The sequence below is a fragment of the Euwallacea fornicatus genome, chromosome 8 (genome assembly GCF_040115645.1).
Source record: "Euwallacea fornicatus isolate EFF26 chromosome 8, ASM4011564v1, whole genome shotgun sequence".
Taxonomy (NCBI): domain Eukaryota; kingdom Metazoa; phylum Arthropoda; class Insecta; order Coleoptera; family Curculionidae; genus Euwallacea; species Euwallacea fornicatus.
In genome coordinates, this window is record NC_089548.1 from 557,988 (window position 1) to 584,731 (window position 26,744).

Here is a 26,744-nt window from a genome sequence, read left to right on the forward strand (position 1 = left end):
TTCCAAAACTCCATGTCTTTATTTAAATGTTTTTTTGCAAATGCTAATCTGACTTTTTGATTCTTTGCACTGACAAATGGTTTTTTTCTGGAAATTCGACCATTGAGATTACGCTTTCACATTCACGCTATTCTAATTGTTTCGGGATTAACTGTCTTATGTAAATATTTTTCTACTTTAACAGCTGATTTAGGGGTACTTAATCTGGGATTTTCTTTTACTTTTCGTACAATCCACTTTTCATCTGCTTCACTAAATATTTTCCGTGGGTTTTTTTTTGGTGTTTCGAATACTGCCCTCGTCCTTAAGTCTTTCTATAATGTGTTGCACAGTCGACGCACTTTTTTCCACAATTTCAGCAATGGCCCCAATAGATTTCCCTTTTTTATAATGGGAAATAATTAGTTGGCGTTCTCTTATTGTGGTATGTCGTCCCATGTTGACGCTAAACTAAATTCTAACAAACATCAAATAAACAAGAACAAGCCAAACCAAGAATTGTTTATTGTTTGCATTTTTGAACATTTTTTGCATTTATAAACGTTTTATTTTCATAAAATTCAGCTGTATCATTTAAACTTTGAGATTCGTTTTACAAGCAAATAGAATTTAATTTTTTTTTCCTTTGTAGGTGTTAGGGACTCTAAGTTATTGGTTTTTTGTTTCTATTTATTTTTTATTGTTGTTAATGTTAGGTTTATTGTATACTGTCATTTATTCCCTTAAGTTACGCCTATGTACTGCGAAACTTATTCGGAGAATACCATCTGGGTGCCAGACCACATGGCCCATCAGGCTAAAGCTAAGGATACGCTTTGGTTGGAGAATGTGCTACTAGTCGAAGAAGCTTTCTCTATAGGGACTATTGCTTTGATGGTCAATTTGTTGGACCCGCAATATTCCCAGAAAAGCGATTAGTATAGATATTCCCCAGATGGCCACGAGTTATGGGATTCGATGTAGCCATAGCTTACAATGGTTCTTGGTGGTGGTGCGCCCCTGGTTGGAATTCTTCGGGGTTAGTACTTAAGGGATAATCAAAGCAATTTTTGCTCTCTTTTCTGCTCTTCCTGTTGTCTTGTCGGGTGAAAGCTACGTCGGTGTCGGGATGTGATCCGAATCATATCGTGTAACCCGCCCAATAAGCATTCTCCCTCTTCGTTACTTAGACCAAGATTCTTACATTCTTTTGAGATAAGTGCATAGTTAATACAGTCCATTTTTACATAAAACAAATTGTCTTTGTCGTGTTTCATTTATCGAAGGAACACCCTTAACAGTAGGAATTAGTTTTTCTCTTCTTTGTTGTGGATATTACAGAACAAATGTAGGATAACATTTTAAAAATGTTGTACCTAGTTTATGGTTAAGTAAATGAAAATTAATTAATAAATAGTGATTTCAATATAGGTGTATCACTTTCACTTTGAGCCACTGTAGCTCTGTCGGTTTGCCATCATTATCTTATTCCTAAATTTAACGCTATAATATTAAAACCTATGAACTACTAAATCTACAACGTACATATGTAAGTATTAGGCAGTTTTCGGGAGCAACGAGGTAAATACCCGGTAACCGTTACTTTCTATCTAGATATTCGATAACCTTAATTATTGCTTTCTTTTTAACCGGCCAAAAAACTCAATTTATTACATAAAACGCACACAAGAAAACATAATTTATTCTCGTGTGCCATATCATACCAATTTTCCATACTTAACTATAGCGTAAAATTTTAAGTTAGTCAAACTATGTATGAGATGTAACGAGTGTCTACTCTCTATTTGGCAACGTCATCTGCATGCATGCTGTAAACAATTCCGATGACTTTAAAAACTTATTCGGTATTGTGTACTCAGTAGTTTAAATCTAAATTACAGTTTTAATTAACAAATATTTTAATACTAACTTAACTAGTACCTACTATATCTTTATTAAGTGTATTAGGTGCCATCTTTCATTCGGCTTATCGACAAAATAAATGCCTGTTGATAATGATAATACAGTTAATTAAATCTCCTACCATTAATCTGATTCAGTTCCACGGCAACAGATATTAGATTGAAGTCAAGCGGGGAAAAAATGTGGTTTATTTTGAAAAGAAAATTGTTGCATCGAATGGTTTTCCAAAAGTAAGTCGAAACATGTTAACTAGTAAATATCTAGCTAAGGGTTCTCCTATTTATTACTGAAACATCATTATAGATAATATTTTTAATTTCTGTGCGATAAGCGCACATATGTTGCTTTACGAACGTTCTACAGGGTGTCCGGATACTCCGTGTACAACGCTCTATCAGATATAGTACAACTCATAATAAGTCGATTTAACTAGATTTGCCTTAGTACAAAAGTTGATAATAACGGAGCTACAGGGTGTCAAAGTTGAAAAAGGAAATCAGATTTTCTTTCATATCTTTTGACTTCTTCAAACTAATTTCACGAAATTTTGTATTCAGGGGTTTTTTGGGATGAGAAATTCAAATTTATAAACGATTTTGATGTATCTTCTAGAGGGCACCACAAGCGACCATTAGGACACTTTTAAACCGTCAAAACTTTTTTCTGCCACAGTGTATGTCAATTTCGAATAGAAAAATCTTTTACCCTATCTTTTCTGCTTAAAAAAGGTATACTTGTTAAATGTCGCTAAAGCCAACTGTTTAAAAGATATTTGCAATTTTATTAATAGATGCAATTTTTATTTCAAAGCATTTTATTACAAACATTTCATAGCAAATGCTCAAAATGCGCACCATTTTATTTGTATTGTAACTTAGGTTTTTTGTTGTTTCCCTGAAGACGTTTAAGTAAACAAATGAAAATAACACTGCACGTCTTAGTTTCTTTTTGACGTTATTAGAATACTGAAGTTTTATCAAGTCAATAACTATCGCTTTTTCACAATGAATACTTACACCTATAATGAGCAAGTTGACATGTTATTGGTTTATGGATTTTGCAATAAAAACGGCCGGGAAAGTGTTCGAGTTTATCACGAAAAATTTCCAAATCGTCGAACACCCAATCATCAAACGTTTGCAAATATTGAAAGGCGACTCCGTGAAAATGGAAGTTTTCAACCGAAAAGAATCGACGGGGGTCGAATCCGGACAACTAGGACAACAGGTAATGAAGAAGCTATTTTAAATAGAGTCGAAGAAGATCCGAGAATTAGTACCAGACGTTTACAAGACAACTTAGCAGTTCCCAAAAGTACAATTCACGAAGTTTTGAAAGAAGAATTATTATACCCTTTCCATATCCAAAAAGTACAAGATCTTTTACCGATCGATCTTGGAAGTCGTTTAGCTTTTTGTCATTTTATTCAAAATCAGCAAGTCCATAATCCGAACTTCAGTAAAAAAATTCTCTTCACCGACGAAGCTTGCTTTTCTAGATCCGGCATAACTAACGTTCACAATGAACATGTTTATAGTAATGAAAATCCGCACGCCCTCAAAGTAGTTCATCATCAACATACATTCAAAGTTAATGTATGGACCGGAATAATAGGCAATATTATTCTTGGGCCTGTTGTGATGCCAAATCGATTAAATGGACAAAGTTATTTGCACTTTCTTCATGAAACTTTACCGGACTTGTTGGAGAACATACCGTTATTAATTCGTGATGGCATGTGGTTCATGCAAGATGGGGCGCCTCCACATTATACCCTCAATGTTAGACAATATTTAAATAATACATTTCCTAGGAGATGGATTGGAAGGGGAAATGACGCTCCAGTACAATGGCCTCCACGATCCCCAGACTTGACGCCATGTGACTTTTTTTTGTGGGGTTTTTTGAAATCAAAAGTTTATTCGACATCAATTGATCATATTCAAGAGTTACATAATAGAATTTTCAATGCAGTTAACGATGTGAGAAATAGGCCAGAAGTTATGCAGAGAATGCACTTTAATTTTTTGAAAAGAATTAATTTGTGTATGCAAGAAAATGGTGCGCATTTTGAGCATTTGCTATGAAATGTTTGTAATAAAATGCTTTGAAATAAAAATTGCATCTATTAATAAAATTGCAAATATCTTTTAAACAGTTGGCTTTAGCGACATTTAACAAGTATACCTTTTTTAAGCAGAAAAGATAGGGTAAAAGATTTTTCTATTCGAAATTGACATACACTGTGGCAGAAAAAAGTTTTGACGGTTTAAAAGTGTCCTAATGGTCGCTTGTGGTGCCCTCTAGAAGATACATCAAAATCGTTTATAAATTTGAATTTCTCATCCCAAAAAACCCCTGAATACAAAATTTCGTGAAATTAGTTTGAAGAAGTCAAAAGATATGAAAGAAAATCTGATTTCCTTTTTCAACTTTGACACCCTGTAGCTCCGTTATTATCAACTTTTGTACTAAGGCAAATCTAGTTAAATCGACTTATTATGAGTTGTACTATATCTGATAGAGCGTTGTACACGGAGTATCCGGACACCCTGTATAATAACTAATTTAACGTTTAATTCATTTTTTTTTTTTTTATTTTAGAGCACGACTATATCGAAACCTCAGTTATGTTCATTATCCAGGAAAAGACTCACTGCGGTCTCTCACTATCGGAAAGCTATTAGAGCAAGCAGCAGAAACGTATAAGAACCGACCCGCAGTCATCTCTAGATCGCAAAACCAAACAATAACATTTCAAGAAGTACTAATTCAGGCAGATAAGCTGGCCGCTGGGTTCAGATCCATTGGCCTTCACCCTGGAGACCGAATTGGAATTTGGGCCCCTAATTTGATTGAATGGTTTATTACTGATATGGCATGTGCTCGCGGGGGATATATATTGGTAGTGACAGTTGTCTTAGAAATACTGAAAAGGAACTGACGCTTGCTAATTTTTAGGTCAATCTTAATCCTGCCTATCTGCCGAAAGAGATTAGGACACTAATAAACTCAGTGCAGCTCAGTGCCATTGTATGCCCTCGCAATTTTAAATCTCAAGATTATTATAAACATCTTGTGGAGATTTGTCCAGAGTTACCCGATTGTCCTCGTGGAAAACTGCAAAGTAAAGCAATTCCCACACTGAGGAGCGTTATTGTAATAAGTGAAGAAAATTTAAAGTATTACCTTGATTTTAGTTTACATTACAAATAATTTGCATTTTTTATTCTAAGAGGTGCATTCCAGTATAAAGAGATAGAAAGTCTTGCTTCGCAGGGCGAAATCGAGAAAATTCAAGAATATCAAGAATCCATAGATCCTGACCAAGTTTGTCATATGCAATTTACATCGGTAATTGCCAAAGTATCAAAGTTTTTTCTATATATAAATTGTTTAATCTCTGAATAATCTATATTGTGATTTAGTTTTAGGGTACTACTGGAATCCCAAAAGTTCCCGTTCAAAGCCATTTTCAGATAGTTAATAATTCCTATTTCGTTGGAAAACGTAACGAACTGGACAGAAAACATCATGTGATTTGTGTTCAAGTGCCATTTTTCCATGTATTTGGAACTGTGGTGACCGTTGGAGGTTGTTTAAATTTTGGAGCCACGCTGGTTTTACCTGCATCTGGCCATAGTCCTGATAAGTCTTTGGATGCAATTAGAGACGAAAAGTAAGTAAATTTTTAAGAAGAATTGTAAGATGACCGGTAAGTGCAATTTCAACATTTTAGTGCAATTAGGGCTAATATGCTCATTTGACTATTTAATTATAATTATCTCATCTTTCTAAAATTTCTAATTATCTTATCTCAAAATTATATTTTGTTGCTTCAAACGACCGGTACTTATTATTCCTACTATAAAATAATTTTCTAATTACCAGGCTTCGCAAATGAGCAAGCTCATAACGAATCTATCATTATTTGCAAATGTTTAAGGTGCAGTATTATTTACGGAACACCTACGATGTACGTAGACTTAATAAACAGACAAAAAGTTAGAAACGAAGACATCAATCCCGAAATTGCCGTCAGTGGTGGAGCACCTTGCTCACCGCATCTATTTCATGAAATGAAACATGTTTTAAAATTAAAGAAAGTTAAGGTTTGATGAAAACATCTGAGCCTTTGATGTATTAACTTAACAGAAATTATTTAATCTTCAGTCAATATATGGATTATCCGAAACTACCTGTGTAGTATTCAACTCGATGTTCGATGATGACGAGTATCACTCAACAGCAACGGTTGGGCATATTGGCGACCACTTGGAAGCTAAAGTGGTGGATGCAGAAGTACTCCTCGCTCTTGTAACATGTTAACGCCAACCGATTAAATAAAGGAATTTTAGGGAAAAACGGTTCCAAAAGGAACTCCTGGCGAACTTTTGATAAGAGGCTATTTAACAACTTTGGGTTACTATAATAACGAAGAGAAAACTCAAGAACTTATAGACCCTAATAGATGGTTACATACCGGGTAAAATATTCGTATTTTTATTACTTTTATTCGTTTTGATATTTCGTCTCATTGTAGAGATCAGTTCGTGTTGGAAGACAATGGTTATGGTAAGATTGTAGGAAGGTTAAAGGACGTTATAATAAGAGGAGGGGAGAACATATTTCCAAAAGAAGTAGAAGATATTCTAAATACTCATCCAAACATTTTGGAATCTCAGGTAAAAAAATATAGATACTTTTGAAGATTAAATGACTCATGTGAACATTCAGGTTGTCGGCCTTCCTCATGAGCGACTTGGGGAAGAAGTTTGCGCGGTTCTGCGAGTAAAAGAAAAACATTCTACGGATTTAAACGACATCGTGTCCTATTGTAAAGGAAAATTAGCACAGTTTAAAATTCCAACACGCCTAGAAATTGTGGATATGTTTCCAAAGACGGCTTCAGGAAAAATACAGAAATTCAAACTTGTTCATTATCTAAAAAAGTCAAAAAATAATCAATAAAGTTATATATATGGAAGTATGACGAATGTGCTTTGTTGAAGTCGCTTTCTCTATAGCAGAATAGTTTCGTTCATAACTGCAAAACCTTAATAACTTTCCTAGCAACCTAACAGCTATGGAAGAGATCTGATCGCGTATAACGTACGTATGTCATGCTATTAAGCTATAAAACTTCTTGTGTTTTTTATACCCGTTTTTCTTAACATTCTTTACTGTGGAAAAAATATGCAAGGGTCAAGAAAAAAAAATGTTTACGTGAAATGAATGAATTAATTATCGTTTTTTAACCGGTACGTCTTAACAACAGATACTTCTATAAGTTAAAAATAGTTCTCTTGAAATTTTATATACAGGGTGAGCAAAAATATTGATTACATATTACGCACTTACGATTTAGAGTATCTTGCTTATTTCAAATGGAATGTATACCTTTTTATGTATTCAATTGTATCACTATTTAATACCCTTTCAAGTGATACTAATATGTCCTATATCTGTCTATAACCGTTTCTAATAAAATGAGGCTTTGTTTCATTTTAAATAACAAGTACTGTCAGGGTATACCTTGGATTCGTTTCCATGGTTACATTTTTGCATTTGTTTAATTTGCTCAAGAAGTATTTATTTTAGACTTATTGAGTGTTATACAAACTTTTACTATTTTTTTCTTCTAATTTCAAATATTAAAAAAATATAAGGTGTTAGATTTAAAAAAAAAACGTAAGTTTGCATTGTAGCTTTTTTTGCACACCCCGTATAAATGACAATATTTTTAAAATGTGCCTTATAAGGTCGTACATATAAGTGTAAAAACAATTTTTCGTCAAAACCATTAATAAAGCCGTAATCGTCCGCGGCGCTCTTATTGGACCACCCTGTATATATATATGTACATATAGTTTCAATTATTTACACAACATTTTCTACACTAAAATAAATTACACTTATAATGCTGATAAATAACAAATTTATGTCGTAACGATTTGTTGACGATGAACTGCAACTGTTTTCAATTGCATTAACCAATAAGCCCTGCTTTTGAAGTTGCTTGTGAATATTGTGAATTATTCGTTTTTCTAAATATTTTTCCTTGGTCAAAATCAAAGTGAATATCTTCTTATCGATACTTAAATGTGTATCGCAAAATAATAAAACCAAGTGATTTCCTACTGCTTTTATAACCTGGATGCCTCCATAAAAGAATGTTTTTGATTGATTATCATCTGAAATTACGAAATTGGGAAAATGATATAAATACAGGATGTCCACTTAACAACTCTTCGGGCTCCTACGAATTTGCGATTTCATTAAAAAAATAATTAGGAGGACGTATATGAGACTAATAAAGGTAAATTTTAAAATTAGTAACAATCTTAATATCATCTTATAGGAGAATCAGTTCAAAAATGATTAATATCTAGGTTAAGATAATTGAGATATTAATTTTTTTATGAGACACTGTAAACGTCTAAAATTTCTTTTCTTTTGGATCGTCATAACTTCGAGTCACTGCATCATAGTATAAAAAAAGCTTGAAACCAACACAAGCTGAAGAAAGAATTCTATCACGCGAAACAATACAGGCGGTGCCATTGAAAATAATTACACTTTATGACGCCTCACTTTTTGGGACGCCCTGTAGGGTTGCCACTAATTTTAAAATATATCTTTACTAGTCTCATATACATCCCCATAATTGATTTTGCCATAAAATCATAAATACACTTACAAAAATTTAAAGAGCTGTTAAGTGGACACCCTAGATATAGAGATTAAAATACCTTGATCAGTTTGGTCAGTCATCCAAAATCCAGGTTGGTACATACTATATCTTAATCTGTACTCTGTACTGTGAATACCTTCATCCCAATAGACTCTTAGATATCGCGTATCATACAGATGAGTAATATACAGAGGATATCTTTCTCTTTCTTTATATTTACTCGCATCTCTAAAAAAAAAACTTTGAAACATATAATGTATTAACCGAAGCTATAGCCGAAAAATTAAATGCCTTAAACAAGTTGAATAGAAGTTGTCAAACTGTCTCTTAATAATGCCATGCAATAAGTTTATTATTGACAAATTGAAGGATTTGTCGGTTCAAAATGATGTTAACAATATATAGTTTTGAAAATTTAGTCCAATATAAAAATATTTTCTACCAGAATACATAATTCAGAATTAATTTATCCTGATTGTGAATTCACCCTGATTGTGAATTCACCCGCAGACCTGAACACACTTTTATATCTGAAATTATTTAATTAACCCTATGACTATGTAATGGGAATTGTATATAAAACATACGTGGTGAGATATATCATACCTCTCAATATACCTGTCACTTGAAATGGAGTGATACAATTTGTGCTAACTTTCCATACTTTTTATTTAGGAAATACATATATCGTAACAAGTACAGTAATGGACAAAAGTATATAGACAAATGAAACTCTTTATAAATATTTACTAGATAATTTAATTTTACCTTCCTTATTTGGTAAATAATATGGGCAGGTAAAACTAATAATACTTTCAAAATGTTTATATTTTTTTGTATAGCAATAAATATTTAATACAATAATATAGTTTTTTGCTTGAACAAAAGTATATAGACTGGCAGTTCAAGTCGTTTATTTGTTGAATAAACAATATTAAAATTGTCTCAATTTTTTTAAAATTTAAGTTCCACAATGCCCCGCGGTTCTCAAGTGCCTTTTGAAATCAGAACAAAAATTATAGAGCTGTCTAATAATGGTTTTCGACAAATAGACATCGCAAAAAGCTTAAACTTGAAGCGGAAGACAGTTTGGGCTATTATCAATAAATTTAAACAAAAGGGATCCGTAGAAGTTGCTCTTCGAACTGGTCGACGTAGGAAACTTCAACCTAGGACCATTCGTTTGATTAAAATAATTTCTTCCAAAGATCCATTTAAAACACCAAGGCAAATTAAAAATGAATTTACCGCTGAAGGAGTATCCAGTGCTTCAACTAAGACCATAAAACGAAGGTTGAACGATCTTAATTTATTTGCACGTCGTCCCATCAAAAAGCCATTGCTTAGTAAGAAGAACCGGAAGGCCCGACTCGAATTTGCTCGCAATCATCTCTACTGGACCTTCCACGATTGGAAAAGAGTGTGCTTTTCCGATGAATCCAAGTTTAATTTGCATGGAACTGATGGGATCAATTATGTGCGGCGTCCATGTGGCAAGAGAATGGATCCCAAATACATGTTGTCCACTGTTAAGCATGGAGGTGGGTCTGTTATGCTGTGGGGATGTTTCTCGGGATTTGGGATGGGTCCGTTGCATCGCATTGAGGGCATCATGGATAGATTCATATATAGGGATATACTAAAAGATGTCTTGTTACCTTATATGGAAGATTATATGCCTCTACGATCCACCTTCCAACAAGATAATGACCCGAAACACACTTCTAGGTTGGCAAAACAATACTTGTTAGATGAAAAAATTCGCATTTTACAATGGCCATCGCAGTCTCCGGATTTAAATTCGATTGAGAATATGTGGGAGCATCTTAAAAGACTGGTTGGAAGCAAACACTCCCCCAATAAGAATGAACTCTATACACAGTTGGAGGAAACATGGAAAAATATCGATGTGGACTACATAAACAAACTTTTGGAGTCAACGCCTAGACGATGCCAAGCGGTAATTTCCAATAATGGGTATTCCAGGAAATATTAGGATGAACTTTAAGAAAAAACAATGTTTTGTTAATATATGAATTAAGAATAACCTTTTAATTAAGAAATTTCCGGTTTGTCTATATACTTTTGTCCGTTTAATATTGAATAAATAAATTTTATGTTATTAAATTGAAATGATTGAAAAATTAGGGTTTGTGTTTCAAGACGAACCCATTGCCAGGCAACTTTATAAATAACCCGGTTTTAATAAGAGTCCTGGAAATAAGAATTTTTCCCAAAAGTTATTTGTTTATATCCTTTTGTCCATTACTGTAAATACATATATAACAAATTTCAAATGGCCTGCGTAAGAAAAAAATTAATTAAATTTTCTTTGAAATAACTACATATCCTGAAATATACGTGGAATCTTTGAATCACGTATATATTTTTGTATAGAAAGAAATAGAAATCAATTCGAACATTTAATTTAAATAAATTTTTGATTTCCGTATTTTAAAGGTGAATTTAACTTCTAGATTATTGTAAAAAAGGCTGTAAGATCTTTATAATTAGGTGTCATGTGAGCTTTCTTCGTTACTCAAATTTGAGAGGTTATGACGCTCTTTCTTACGAGGTTGCGAGTTTAGGCGTCAAATGTATGTTAAAACATTTCCCCTGAAGAAAAATGGAACGGCATGTTTCGCAAAATTTCTCCACACACCAGAGTACAATAAATACCCAGGGTGACTCCTTTTCATTGGGCCACCCTGTATTGTAATAGATACCCAATTACTCACTCCTGAAGTCGAAAATCGATTATTTAACCGGACATACCTAAATCAAAATATTGACAGTTTTCGAAATACAGGATATCAAAATGAACCTCTTTAAAAGTTTGTTTATATTATTCCTTTTGCAATGGCTACATTTTAATGAAGTCTCGTATAGAGATTAATTGAAGTAGTTCAGCCTTTTGTTACAAAATTCTATATGTTTGTTATTAATTAAGAATACTCAAATCAATGTAAAAACATGTCGAAAACTCCTATATGCTATTCTGCATTCTATAATGGAAATTACAGCTAATCTCTAATCTCACCTGTTCCTGTCGTCCGAGAACTCTTTATCAAAGTCCTGAATTCGCCATTGATCTTCAGTGTATCTAACCCCGTTCTGCAGATCATAGGCATTTTTCGTAGGTTCTTCAAATTCAATTTCCTTTTCATACTTCGATATGTGTATTATAGGGCAGTCTTTATTTCTTGCCGAATATCGTGCTTGGTCAGTGTGATTAATTTTCTGCAGCAAATACCAAATTCCTTGCATCTGGAAATTGATAGTAAAAGTATAAAGTGATGCTTTATTATTAAATTTAATTATAGTATAAGGGTACTATATACAGGTTGTCCCAAGAAGATTCTAGAGGTAACACCTCGATTGAAGCGTGGAAAATTACAATTATGGGAAATCTGAAAAAGTAAATAAAAATATTGTTACTTTTTGATTTTTATTATTAATTATATGCTTGCGAATTTGCACTTTCTAATATACAAAAAGTGATAAAAACATAATACTGTTCTTGAAGTAAGAAAACGTCTGAAACAAATAAAAGATGTGAATGCTCATACCGTCTTTACGTAAAAAAACAGCGTTGAAATTTGAAAAAAGATAATACAAGGAAAACCTTTGATACAATTACTTGTTTTTGAAATACTATTGATTGAAAATTAAGACCAATTTTGCATTTGTCTAAACTCTCCCAAGCGAAAAACAATTCAGCAACACTGTTTACGGCATATTAAAAGCTTAAAAAATAGGAGCTTTTTCCTCTGTTAAATTTGCATCTTTCACCGAATTGGAAGATAACAGTAATGACCGCACTTAAAAGAGATACCCTGTATATGAAAACCTTTTCAATTTTCTATCTTTTAAATAAAATACATTTTTCATCTTAATTCTAATGAATGGCATTGCGTTTTACATGTAAATGACTGTGTATTTACAAATTTTTTACTATAAGGATATAATGCGCTAAACGTAACGGATAAATACCTATCTATATCTGGAAAACAAATTGAACATGTTAATACAATGACAGGATAACAGGCATACTACTGCATTTAGTTCCCAGTTGCAATATGGAAATACATAATAGTTTTTTATATAGGGAATTTGAGATTTCACTTGTACTCAAGGTTGCAATCTTTATAATCCTTCCCTGATAAGAAAGGGATAGAGTCATTTTTACGGCTTTATGAAACTTCTTTTGACTCAATCGATTCAGTAGCATAAAATTAATAGTTTATTAGCATTTAACAAGATTAATAGCTTTATTTCTAGAAAAAACGTTAAAAATGTACTACACGTAAATTAGGTAACTATCAATGTACATACATTAATAATAATACGTACATTTTGTTGTAGTGGATTACTGGAAAATCAAATCGGAATGATCACATTCAATTCTTGAACACAAGGAGTTATAGTAAAATTATATACAGGGTGTCCCACAAGTGTTTCATTATATTTCAGTGGGTAATAGTACATTGAAAAATAATATGACTCCCTATATAAACCATATTCCAATAATGCTTCATTAAGCAGATACAGGGTGTTAAACTTGACTTAAAAAATCTAACTTTTATTGATATATTCAAAACCGTTTGAGATATGTAAGTGAAATTTGGCATGTTTTGAGAGTTAATGTAGACGCATTTATTTATGCAAAAGGGCTATTTTTCGTTTCACCAGTGACGTGCGTACGGACACCTCTCAGCACATTTTTAAAGAAAAACATGGTGCGCCACTGCTTTTTATCAAAATAAAAATTATTTTTTGAAGTTTAATTTCATTTAGAAGAAAAATGCTCACTTGACTCTTTTTCGTCCGACGTATCGTTTGCCAGTAAAAAATTGAATACCGTCTATATGCACGATATTCTCTAAATGGTTTTAATAATATTAAGTTTGTTTTAAATATTATTTATTTGCTATAACATTATAGAAATTGTTCAAATTGGTGGCCATTTTGTTCAATACATAATTGAGCTCGCCTGTTCATTGATACTCTGATACGTTGAAATATTCCAGGTGTGTTTTAAGTTTAACACCCTGTATCTTCTTAATGAAGCATTATTGGAATATGGTTTATATAGGGAGTCATATTATTTTTCAATGTACTATTACCCACTGAAATATAATGAAACACTTGTGGGACACCCTGTATATTATATATAATTGCCACTATATGAAATCAATTTGATAATAATTAGTTACCTTAAACATTTCGGTTTCAATAAGAAAAGCCCACACCTATTTGCTCATATAAAACTATCCTCAAGAGGCAGAGTACAGAAACATAAAAATTAAACTAAGGAAATGAAAGTTAGCTTCGCTAAAACTAGCACTATTGCAAGTTTTTTCAATAAAATTTGTTCTTTGACCTTGTTGTATGAGCTGCAAATGAACTCTGTTAATGTCCCAATTATCTAAATAGTTTTCCCTTGATAGTATCATTGTGTATAGTTCTTTTATTTCTCTGGATGATTTGCAGGTAGTTAGGACTAAATGATTGCCCACAGCCTTTATGACCTGTATGATACCGGCAAAGTGTCTGGTGTTTTCCTGAGTTCCTGTAAGAAGATTTGTGTGCTTTAAACTGTTCGCTTAACTACAACGAATTTAATGATTATGAATTCATGGTAAAGCTCGTAGAACATGTTCAAATATGCGGACCATATTTTAAACTTTTAAAAGCTAAACTAACTTGAATAAGCCGAATTTTTTTAGGAATGTCCATACAGATGAGGATTCCTTACCTTCTTCTGGTCCAGATATGATCCAAAATCCGGAATCACTGCTGTTATATTTTAAACGTTGATCAAAAGTACTACTTCCGTCGCTCATGTGAATTTTTAAACGTTTCATCCCGAATAGGTTGTATTCAGACTGCATGCCTTTGCGTCTCTTATAATCGTAAGTGGTACGTCTGAAATTCATGAAATGATGCTTATGGAAGAGATATCGTAGTGAAGATGTGTAATGCGTGGTCTACGGAGATAACTTTAATTTTCAGTAGTTGAGTTTTTACTGTGGTAGAATAGATGAGTTTGCTTTTGGTGCTACAAATTAAGGTGATATTCCTTAATGTAAAAAATCTTCCATAGTACGAGCTCTAACAACTATACAGCGCTTGTAAAAATGATTGCAACAGGTTTATAACTATCATAAACCTGATATTTTTTTAAAATGCTTGAACAGGTATAATTTTATAAATAAAAGATTTAATCTAGTTTTTTCGATGCTCAAATTTTTCATCCTCACCCAGCTACTCATACTAATTTTTTATTTTTAAAGAGAAAGGTACCCCATTGTATTGTATCAAACGAACAGTAGGTCAATGCGAGATAAATGGTATACTCACAACTCTGGATCTACAGTTTCCTTAAAAAATAAAATTATTAGATACAATATAAAGTAACTCTCTATTACATCAAACAAAATTGAAATTCTTACAATAAATGTTCGAATTGGCTACCAGTAACAATATAGCAATAGCTCAGTCGTTTCTTGAACTCTTTTATAGAATTATCCAGTGTTGCTTCTGTTATTGATTTTAAATCTCTAATTCTATTTGAATTCTAAGACGTAAATTAACAAATTTTTGTAAACGATAACTTTTAAGGAATCACACGCATTTAGTTTCTTACCGACCCATTTTTACGAAATTTTTGTACGAACTACAAGACCCATTTGCGATTAACGTAACGTGAATGGTTTTGATGTAATTCATAAAAAATTGTATCGTTTTATTAGCACTTTAATTGTTCCCAAGTAAAAGTGAAATGATTTGCACCTTTTCAGCAATTGAGTATACCATACTTATTACATTAGTTTCAATCCTATTATGTACACTTAAAATGGATAACAAAAGAAAATAGTGTTCCTCGTCTTTTGTCGATATTTTTAATACTAAAACGTACCCAAGTTACATTTCCGGATCAATGATAAAAAAAGCATGACTCTTCTTTTGCTAGTACTTAGAAAAAAAGCCTTTTTAGCGTAATAACAATAAGATAAAGAAAATATCATACAATTTACCGTAATAAAGTGAAACAAGTAAAATAAGTAAACGTATTTAACTGAATTTACGAATGTTTCAAAATGAGATGTTACACGACCTCTTCCGATTAAGATTTTGAGAATGAACCCTCTCCCGCTTAAGGGGGTTGCAGATAAAGAAGTCGGAATTAATCTAAAATGTTTCTTCAAAAATAAGTTTTACGTCTCCAAGCGCTTTTTGATAAATTTTCTTAGCAGTTCTGAACTGCGAGTGTTTAGTTTTCAAACGATTACCCTGTATAGTTGTCAAGCATAATATGCAATATTTCTAAAGTTTTATCACTTTTGATGTTCAACAATAATTTCGTCAAATTAGTTTTTACTAATTGCTTATATACAGGGTGAGTCGGGAGGATCGTGCCAAACTTCAGGAGCGTCTTGTACATGAAAAATAAATGTAAAAAAACTCAAATGTTGTTATCCGATTTTCGTTTGTTTACAAGTTATAGCGTAAATAAAATTAAAACAAAATGTAAAAAATTTATAAATTTCATAAGAAATTCCATAAATTAACGTTTGGATATCATAGTAAATGTTCAAAAATATTGCCATTAACTTCTAAACATTTTCGGCTTCGTCTATGAAGAGCATTCGTTGCGCTCCTGATTGTTTCATGTCTTTCTTTAATAGCAGCTGCAGCATTTCTAATGCGTTGGATTAGTGCATCTTGAGTGTCCACTTTTACTCTGTACATTTCAGTTTTAAACCAACCCCACAAACAATAGTCTAGTGGTGTGAGGTCTGGAGACCTTGGAGGCCAACTAATAGGGCCACCACGACCAATCCAACGTGCAGGAAAGATACGTTTATGATAAATAGAATCCTAGTTAAAAAAATTATTTACGCTATAACTTGTAAACAAACGAAAATCGGATAACAACATTTGAGTTTTTTTACATTTATTTTTCATGTACAACACTCCTGAAGTTTGGCACGATCCTCCTGACTCACCCTGTATATACAGTGTGACCCACATAAGAGCGGGACACCCCTGTAAAATTTTTATTTGTGGTCCGTTTTTGATTATTTTTTTTATATTTTGTAAAGCATCAAAAACTCAAGTTTGTGAGAAGTTTTTGTTGTGCTCACTTAAAATCCAAGACCCACTTTGCTTCTTTTTCATGCCGAAAATTCAAGAAAAGACATTAAGGATTTTTAAATTTTAAATTTAACTATAATAATATCTTTAGAATATTTCAAAATGATTGTATCTCAAATTTCGTTGAAAAATATTAATTAATAGAAAAGTTATTGAACAATTAAATTTGATCCACTTTAGAGCAGGAGACCCCTGTAAAATATTCAATCATTTAATGTGGAAAAAATTATAACAAAAAGATATTTACTTGATTTTAAAAAGCGTTTGCTTCGATTAAGCCACCGTTCAACTGGATACATTTCTCGTATCTTCTTCTAGTATTCCACATTACTTTCCTAAGAAATAGGGGAGTTATCTCTTCACAGGCGCGTCTCACCCTCATGCACAGTTCTTCTCTATTTCTGGGGCGGTTTTTATATACTTTTTGCCCAAGAGTACCCCACAGAAAAATATCTAATGGGGTCAGATCGGACGATCTGGGTGGCCATTGTATTAATGGACTATTCCGTCCGATCCATTGGTTAGGAAAGTTTGTATTTAACCATTCCCGAACAATTCTCGCGTTATGAATAGGACTTCCATCAAGTTGAAAATACATGTTATGTGCGTATAATAGTGGAAGATCATCAATCGCATCGGTTAATTCATTTTTTAATAGTTCTAAAAAACTTGCAGAATTCATATTGCCTTTAAGAAAAAATGAACCGATAATTTTTGATTTCTATTTCCCGGACGTTTGGTGTTTAGTAAATATCTGTCAACGGCTCCAGTTTCATTAAATGTACGATTTATTCAATTCACTGTACTTTTAGTAATAGGACGTTGATTAGGATATTTTACGTTCAATATTCTAGTTACTTCCCGCACACTTCGGTCATTATCACCAGAAAGACGCACTATTTCAATTTTTTCCCTTAAAGTTAATTAATTATTCATATTTGAACTATTTCTTCAATCAAAAAAAGGAGGGATTTCTCAGCCAAGTTGACCAAAAATCTTTATTAATAAAGATGTGGATGATTTAGTAAATTTAAAATTTTATTGTTCAATAACTTTTTTATTAATCAATATTTTTCAACGAAATTTGAGATACAACCATTTTGAAATATTTTAAAGATATTATTATAGTTAAATTTAAAATTAAAAAATCCCTAATATCTTTTCTTGAATCTTCGGCATAAAAAAGAAGCAAAGTGGGTCTTGGATTTTAAGTGAGCACAACAAAAACTTCTCACAAACTAGAGTTTTTGATGCTTTACAAAATATAAAAAAAATAATCAAAAACGGACCACAAATAAAAATTTTACAGGGGTGTCCCGCTCTTATGTGGGTCACACTGTATATATAAAATTTTTAAAAATATAAGTCATTCAGGCATATTAACAATTATTTACTTTAAATCTTTGATAAATATCAAGATTATGATGCGTCCCAACTTACTTTAATTGTTAGAGCTAGCATTCCCTACGCCCTGTCTGGTGTGGGAGTGCATGTGCTAAAAACAACTATTTCAAGCTCTTATTGTCTGGTTCAAAACTTAGAAACATTTTAACTTTGAAATTGAATAGTCGGTAACCATTTCATAAGTTAAAGAATATTAAAGTAGGTACGATCCTTTCCAATAACGTGACATAACTTACTGATCATATTCCTCCGTTTGTTTAATGAAATCTTGTTCACTACTGAAAGTGGCTTTTGGATCTGTTGGATTTCTGCTGGGCTGGTGATTACTTCCGTACTGTCCATATTGGTCTGGTTGTCGATACTGACCGTATTGTATGTTATGAGGATATGCAGATCCATATAAGGTAGTACCAAGCCCATATAAAGGGTTGAGTGTGGAATAAATATCACGGTCCTCAGCAATATGGATGATCGGACATGTCGTTAAATTCAAGTGCAAATGTCTCTCTTCGGTGTGAATTATCTTTTCTATTAGGTACCATATACCTTCCAACTAAAAAGGAAATAAATAAGAATTTATAAGAGGGAACATTAGTGAATCAACTTACTGTTTATTTAAAGTGTGAAATATAAATAATTTATATTTTTATTTGTAGTGAAAATAATTGATGGCAAATGCATAGCTTTGAGCCTGCTCGTTCACACAAGTATATAACAAAGTTCTCACGGTAAATGAACAAAAATGATTTCAAAGGTCGATAATAATTAGTGATTTTCATTACACTAAAAAGCCGACAAATAATAAACTAGAATAGAGGAAATTTTTAGAATGGAAATGAAACAAAACGAATAGGTGAATGTACCTTTATGTGGAGATAATCATGTTAAACCTCTTCCTGTATAAATGTCTTATATTTAGTATAAAAAATGTAAACTTTCGAGGTTCCTTTTTGGTATACGAACCACTAATAACAATTCGACTCTCAGATCGTCGATCGGTTCGCAAATAACGATCCAAGCTGTGTTACCTTCTATCCAAATTTTTAAAACATTATGTTAAAAACTGTGTAAAAAATTATAATATTTATATGTAATATTTTATAGTTAGAATGAATTTGGTAGCTGTATTCCTGAAAGGTTAATTTAAATGAAACCTTTAAACCAAAAACTTTTAATACCTGATTAGTTGTTTATCGGAATGATACTTTTCAAAAAAATGCAAATTTTCAAATTAACTTGTTTCACCTGTTTTTCACAGATTATAATACCTGTAGAATAAAGTAGGTAACATGTATGTTTACCGTGTTACTGACAATAATTGAATGTTGACCACCGAATACAAATTTATGTTAACTAACAATTTAGCTAACTTGGAATAAAGCATTTTATATAACGAGGTATATTATTTTATATATTTAGCGCATAGATAACTCGAATATCGAATATTTAGCAAGTCATGAAAAAAGACACTTTCGGTTGATAATTGAACGGTTTATCCCATGATGGTACCTATTTCACCTTTTTCTGTGCATATTTGTTTTTCAGATATTATTTGGAATTAGTAAAATTAGGACCAGTGTTTATTTGGGCAACACACTTTAAAATACGTTTTTCTATCCATCTCTAGCAGTTTATGAGGCCTGGGGTCACCTTAACAACCAAATTTAATATTTTACAAAACGCTTAACCATGAAAATTTCAGTAATTTTTTTTTAATGAATTTCTCAAATTGGGGAAAAAGTGATTGAGTGGATAAATAAGATCAATTTTCCATGAATCAGCGAAAAAGGTTTCTATTTTTTCACTTGTTTATGATAAAATAGAAAATAATTGACACTTCATTCGACAAGTGATTTTAAACATTTAGTAGAGTACCATGGGAAAAAATCCGAACGGGTTTGTTGTTGTGCTACCACCCATACGGATCGAAAACTAACTATCACTAAATTACCTGAGGAATATCTATCATTGTTTGTCGAGTCATTTCTTTACAAAAATAATTGGAACTATCATAAGCGCCCCCAAAGCACTCACCCTCACAAAGGGCAACCAGAAAAATGCACAAAAAAGCACGCATAATGTTAAATATAACAAAATAAACAATGAAATATATTTTGCACTAACTCTCAGGAAAGCCCACACTTCTTACTATCCCGTTCAAAACAGTAGTGATTAATGCTGCTGGGTTCAGAAGACAGTATGGAATTATTAAGATTATTGAAAAATTAAGTGGTAAAAGCTCGTTCCCATTTGTTTTGTGGGTTGGAGCTCTTACGTGTCCTGTTAGCTTAATCCAAGTTAATTTATTTAATTAAATATGGTCGTTAGCAGTAATCTTAAAGTTGTACATGTCATTTACGGCTATTTTCATCAATGGATGTAGCCTGGTAGGAAATGTTGGAATATTGAAATCATTGTATAGATACAGACTATTTGAATAATTATCTACAAACTTTAATGTACCGGGTTAAATATTAAAGAAATACACCAGCTGTATGTCAGATAACTATTACCAGCATTCTAAAAAGTGGCTTAAAGGAAAAATATTGTTTTATATGGAAGAACCGAGAGAAATTAAATAAAATATACAGGGTATCAAAAGAAAAACAAGCGAAGCTACAGCTCATTTATTTATAAACGGATTTTGTCGACCTAAAAATTAAATAAAATTATATTTTTCGGACCCCTAAATGACGTGAAAATTGATTTTTTTAAATTCAACTGCTTCTGCTTCAAATGTCAATTTCAGACTTCCAAATAAAACTTTACATTTTTTTAAAGAAAATATTTTTCTAAATTTAATAATGTATAACAAGTTAGTGTTAAAACAATTTTTAACTAAAAAAATATTTAAGATTTGAACAATATGAGTTATGTAACTATCTGTATCATTATGGGGACACCTGCGTTATTTTGTGGTCATCTGCATTTCATTCTATCTCATCTTATTATTATCTTTTATTATCTTGTACGATTATTATATCATCTTGTACGAAGACACCTGGAACCATGAAAAAGTTACTCCTATATGATACCTAGAGGGAAGAGACAAGCTAGAGCTGACTTTAACTCTTAGAGTCATATCATTCTTTCTCATGATTTTGTAAGCATTTATGCTACAAGTGCTACTATGGTAAATCAAGTACATTAAAAATAGTTATTAGTATTGTTATTAGCGACAATTGATAAGTGCCAATTTTAGTTCAAATTATTTAAAAATAAACAGTAATTTGGCACATATGATTAAGGCTTATTTCCAAAGCAATACGAACTCCGGTGGAGTAGTACGATTTTGTTTTATCTGTTTTCCTAATACAGAAGTACCTAATGGTAATAAATTTAAACGTTTAAGGAACAACTTACGACGCTAGATAGATACAACGAATGGATATTTTAAAAAGACGAAAAAATAATAGCAAAACTTTGATAAAAATATAGAACTCAAATGTATTGTTTAGTTTTGAAGAGAATCGAAACACATCAGAAAAAGAAATTAATAAGGCATTAAATCCGTTCAAAAATAAAGTTCAAAGAGTTTTTAAGAAACTCAAATACCATACTTCCATTTTTAAAAAACTGCAACTTTGAAAGTCAATGATTCCAATCGAGGAATTCTATTCTGTAATCATTTCCTTGACAATCTGTAAGCTGCTTCACTTTTGCAAGCAAAACTTATTTGGTCTCACAAACGCACATTCAACAATAATCGAATTTTCAATAGAAATATTCATCGACATTGAAGCTAAGAAAATTTCTGATTTCTAATAGAAAAGAATTGTCACGAAAGATTTAGCTCCAATGTTTGTTGTGTATTTTTTTTCGGATGGTCACATTGATGATTTCCTGGACAATTTACGTCTTGCGCAATTAAACGGAATTTATTTTCAACAATATGATGCGACACCTTATAATGCCAGGATAAATATTGAATGGTTAAATATTTGATTTCAGGAAAATGAATAAGACCAACAGTCCAGCCCGTTGACCAGCTCGTTGACCGGGCCTTTCTCCGCTAGATTTTTGAGCAATGGGACTACTTTCAAAATAAAAGTCACCCAGCCAGAAAATGTTGATATTTTAAAACAAAAAATTATAAATTCCTTCCAGGAAATTACATCAAATGCTATCACAAATGCTACGCATGGTGTAAGCGGAAGATGCCAGTTATGTGTATAATATGATGGTAGGCAGTATTTTTTAAAATAATATTTTATGTAAACTGTTGATAAATACGTTGTTAAATGCAGAACAAAAAGCCTATTTGTAATATTCAAGCCAATATGCTGAAAAAAATAAAATTTATCAGTTTTTAAAAATTGTTTTTAGTTTAACATTGTTTACATTACATTACTTTGTTTACAACATTAACTTGTCATATTTCATCAGATTCAGAAAAATATTTTCTAGAGAAGTAATTTGCAATAATCACACTTGCGTCATAACTGCTCACATAAAATTACAAGGCAGAATGATGTGGTATCAAGAGTTAAGGGCGGCTTTATCTTGTTTCTTCTCTCTAGATATCATATGGAAGTAACTTTTTCATGGCACCAGGAGTCTTCGTGCAAGACGATATAATAAGATGAGATAGAATGAAATGCAGATGACCACAAAATAACGCAGGTGCCCCCATAATGATACAGATAGTTACATAACTTATATTGTTCAAATCTCGCAATTTTTTTCAGTTAAATATTGTTTTAAAATTAACTTCTTATATATTATTGGGTTGTTCGATAATTAATATCATTTTATTCTCATAGATGGCTTAATTTATATATATCCAGTAATAGTGATCTCGTCGCTTATATTATCATATGCCATTTTAAAGGTTATGTTTTAGACTTTTTTTGATCGAAAATTCAACGTGATTAGCAAACAAGAAGTTGTTTAAAATTTAAGTTGAAGATGGACAATCAAAGTGAGCATTAACGACACATTTTATTATTTTACTTTCGAAAGGACAAAAATGCAGTACAAGCTCAGAAGAAATTGTGTGGAGTTTATGGTGAGAACTGCCTTACTGAACGCCAATGCCAGCGTTGGTTTTCTCGCTTTCGTTCTGGAAATTTTAATGTCCAAGATGCACCACACACTGGACGCCCAATCACCATTGATAACGATAAAATAAAGGCCTTAATCGAAGCTAATCGGCGTATGACAACTCGAGAGATAGCAGAAAAGTTGAACATATCGAATTCAACCGTTTTTCTGCATTTAAAAAAGCTTGGGTGCGTTAGCAAATTGGATATTTGGGTTCCTCACGAATTGAAAGAAATTCACCTCATCCATCGCATTATCATATGCGATTCTTTGCTGAATCATAACTAAAACAACCCACTTCTAAAAAGAGTCATAACGGGTGATGAAAAATGGATTGTCTACGATAACGTAGTCCGAAAACGATCATGGACCAAACAAGATAAACCTGCGCAATCCACGTCCAAAGCCAATATTCATCAAAAGAAGATTTTGCTATCTGTGTGGTGGGACTACAAGGGTATTCTTTATTTTGAACTGCTTCCGAGAAACCAAACTATTGATTCGAATGTTTACTGTTGTCAGCTATCGAAATTGAACGAAGAAATCAAAAGAAAACTTCCTGAACTCGCCAATCGCAAAGGGGTACTGTTCCATCATGATCACGTTAGACCCCATACGTCTTTAATAACGCGTCAAAAATGATTGGAACTAAATTGGGAACTGATACCTCATCCACCATATAGCCCCGACTTGGCGCCATCAGATTATTATTTGTTTCGTTCTCTTTAAAATCATTTGAATGGTAAAAATTTCGATTCTGATCAAGCCGTTAAAAATGAGTTAAATCAATTTTTTACTTCTAAAAATCAAGGCTTTTTCGAACGCCGAATTTTCCAACTTGCCGAAAGATGGCAAACGGTCATCCACCAAGATGGCCACTACATCATCGATTAATATTTATTATTAATATAAGTATATTCACTTTGAAAAAACATAAAAAATACGACATTAATTATCGAGCAACCCAATATATAAAATGCAGAAAAATATTTTCTATACCCTTCCAACGAAGCGCTATACGAAAAAACTAACATGACAAAAATTTCAGACAGACTATTACAAATACAAAAAAAGTGGAAAGACAAAGAGAAAAACTGGGTTATCGTTGTTGGACTGTGCATTGACCGACAGACTAGAAACTCACGTTACCTCACACCGGGCACAACTCTGATTGAACACTACTAAGACAGACTAGATGTGGGATGTTTGATGTGCCTGATATGCTTACACTTTTGTTCGGTGCTGTGAAGGTTGGATGTTGGTTGGTCTACTGGGTGTGATTGGTGCTGGTGGTTTTGGGGTGATTGTTGTGGATGATACTGTTTTTGAGACTAAGATTACTATCATTATAACACTTGTAAATACCAACATGGGCAGAAAGGCCACGTAGGCCGATAGCCTCTTCTTATTTAAGAAGGAATTCTATTGTTTATTATTGTCTATTATTTTATTTTCTATAAAAAAATGTCAAAAAACATGGAATTCTACTTAAAATTCTGAGGTTGCTCTGAAGCAGAAGAAGTTTTGTTTTAAAAATCAACTATGACGATACTTAGTAGTCTGAAAAATATCATATTATACGGTTTTTAGTTTTTGCAAAATGCATTCATAAGTAACTGCTATATATAGCTTCGCCCGTTTTTTTTTTAACACCCCATTGGAACCTTTCATTTTCCCCCGATCATACCGTCAAATAGCTTTATCGCGTGTATTTGCGAACTGAAAATAATACTGTCACATCTCATACGTAGATGGTCTACAAATATTTTTAAAAACAAGTATGAAACTTTCGTTAATAAAAGAATATTTTATTTATTTTTACGGATATACTGAACTGCTATTTCTACAATAAACACTGAAATTCCCAGACTAAGTCCAAGGCTCCATATTAAGAAAATAAATTCTAAATGCTCAACGCTGAGCACTCGACTCTTCAATTTAGTTTTTAATTTGCTGATTTGTAAATGCCACGTCCACCGTATCTTGGTTATTTCTAGTTGTATAATTCCGTTTTCTAAAAGACGCCTCAGCACCACGTTTATATCTTGAAACGCAGAATAGTTCTTTCGAACGAGCATGTGAATCGGCATCAGCTGAAAAATGCGATCTATTACTAGAAGAGGTTGATAAGTCCATTTATCAACGTAATACTTGGGAATAGAATAAATTACAGGAGTTGCCAGAAACAGCATCTCATGATCTTTGAAAACTGCAATGCGATCGAGGCATTTTATTACATTTGTACAGACCTGCACCCTCCTTATCAAATTTGTGTAACTATCATTGAGCGGTTTTGTACTCGAACCTGCGAATGGTGGTGGATAGGGTACATACAAATTTAGGTTCTCTTCGGTTGTACTCACAGAATACTTCTCATTAAAGTAGATCATTTGTAAGGTATTTTTGAAAGCAGTAGAATGTATAAGGCAGAAACTTAGAAGAGAAATCATTACTAAACGGAAATTGCAGAATTTATGTAGGCGATGAATTGATGATTCAATGATGATCTGAAAGAACCAGTGGAGTTGCAACGCGGCAGTAGTTGAAAAAGACATTCTAGTGGGGTTAAAGAAATAATAAATAATTAATAAAATTAAAGACAAGCATAGCAAGCAAACAAGGAAAAATTTCCATGAATATATCTGCTTCACTCTAGACCAGACTGTTTCCTCTGTTAGCACATTAGGAAGGACCATAGCAAGCTTATCCATGATATAAATAATGGAGCCTTCAAAATCATTATATGTGTTCACAGTAGGGTGAAAGGCACCAACAGCAATATCAGCTTCGTTGAATTGCAGCGATAGAAAGGCAGGATTGGTATAGTTTCCTGTTTCCATATTCTTTTCATACTGGTATATGGTACTTTCGATACGACTAAAGTTTTGAATTCCTAAATAGTCCAATATAATTTTCAGAATGATTTGCTCAATACCAGTGTAATCATCATTTATGTAAGGAGGCAGTCTTCGACAAATTATTCTTACTGTGGTGTTGCTCCATTTGTTCTTAAGCTTATATGCTAGAATAAGAAATTAATTTTTAAGTATATTGTATAGATTAATAGTAAAAAATGCCCACCTGATACATTCATCCCTCTTGGCGGATCATTTGAATTCTGTATGAGACCGAAACCAGATTCATTTAACGTTAACTTTCCATTATCATATGATGACCTTATTACCGCCTGACTTTTAGTTTGCGTGCATACTAAGTAGAGGTTAACTAAACCAAGCAATAAAGTAATTTTCATTTCTTCCATTAGTTGAATAACACGTTAGACGAGTCTAATCAGAAATAAAAGGATATATGTCCTTTGTAACGTTTAACGAGTTATAACTGTCAGCGTTAGACGCTATCTTGGTTTCTCTTTACACAATGTCTTCGAGCAAATTGACATTATACCGCATTTTATTTATTAGTTCTCCATTAAAGTCAACTCTTAGATCAGATCCATCTTTATCGATTTATTCATACCGGAATTCGCCGTAAACCTGACTAATGCAGATGAAGGTATGACTTTTATTCATCCTATAGATAA

General features: G+C 32.4%; 5 protein-coding genes across 6 annotated transcripts; 2 read left to right on the forward strand and 3 right to left on the reverse strand.

The window, feature by feature from the left end:
* Positions 1 to 1,833: 1,833 nt before the first annotated feature.
* LOC136340817 (medium-chain acyl-CoA ligase ACSF2, mitochondrial-like) lies at positions 1,834 to 22,342 on the forward strand. Of its 2 annotated transcripts, none has more exons than XM_066285182.1 (10): positions 1,834 to 2,132; positions 4,507 to 4,807; positions 4,864 to 5,084; positions 5,139 to 5,256; positions 5,337 to 5,581; positions 5,849 to 6,014; positions 6,076 to 6,204; positions 6,261 to 6,388; positions 6,446 to 6,587; positions 22,112 to 22,342. In XM_066285182.1, the coding sequence occupies exons 1-10, from the start codon at positions 2,083 to 2,085 to the stop codon at positions 22,121 to 22,123; spliced, it is 1,512 nt and encodes a 503-aa protein (XP_066141279.1). In that variant the 5' UTR covers positions 1,834 to 2,082; the 3' UTR covers positions 22,124 to 22,342. The 2 variants fall into 2 exon arrangements, with proteins under 2 accessions (XP_066141279.1, XP_066141278.1); XM_066285181.1 differs by lacking the exon at positions 22,112 to 22,342 and adding an exon at positions 6,640 to 7,757 and having other exon boundaries at positions 1,835 to 2,132.
* LOC136340828 (uncharacterized) lies at positions 2,268 to 4,445 on the forward strand. Its single transcript, XM_066285215.1, has one exon. The coding sequence runs from the start codon at positions 2,907 to 2,909 to the stop codon at positions 3,987 to 3,989; it is 1,083 nt and encodes a 360-aa protein (XP_066141312.1). The 5' UTR covers positions 2,268 to 2,906; the 3' UTR covers positions 3,990 to 4,445.
* Positions 7,130 to 26,598, reverse strand: LOC136340832 (uncharacterized). The gene is made up of 5 exons (XM_066285223.1): positions 26,285 to 26,598; positions 26,191 to 26,225; positions 11,637 to 11,863; positions 8,655 to 8,824; positions 7,130 to 8,096 (listed from the first exon to the last, which is right to left on the reverse strand). Exons 1-5 carry the CDS (start codon positions 26,463 to 26,465, stop codon positions 7,783 to 7,785), a joined length of 927 nt encoding a protein of 308 aa, XP_066141320.1. The 5' UTR covers positions 26,466 to 26,598; the 3' UTR covers positions 7,130 to 7,782.
* Positions 12,028 to 20,362, reverse strand: LOC136340833 (uncharacterized). The gene is made up of 4 exons (XM_066285224.1): positions 20,112 to 20,362; positions 18,397 to 18,713; positions 14,355 to 14,524; positions 12,028 to 14,168 (listed from the first exon to the last, which is right to left on the reverse strand). Exons 1-4 carry the CDS (start codon positions 20,235 to 20,237, stop codon positions 13,873 to 13,875), a joined length of 909 nt encoding a protein of 302 aa, XP_066141321.1. The 5' UTR covers positions 20,238 to 20,362; the 3' UTR covers positions 12,028 to 13,872.
* Positions 24,886 to 26,204, reverse strand: LOC136340830 (uncharacterized). The gene is made up of 2 exons (XM_066285218.1): positions 26,139 to 26,204; positions 24,886 to 26,080 (listed from the first exon to the last, which is right to left on the reverse strand). The coding sequence occupies exon 2, from the start codon at positions 26,041 to 26,043 to the stop codon at positions 25,012 to 25,014; it is 1,032 nt and encodes a 343-aa protein (XP_066141315.1). The 5' UTR covers positions 26,044 to 26,080; positions 26,139 to 26,204; the 3' UTR covers positions 24,886 to 25,011.
* Positions 26,599 to 26,744: the final 146 nt, after the last annotated feature.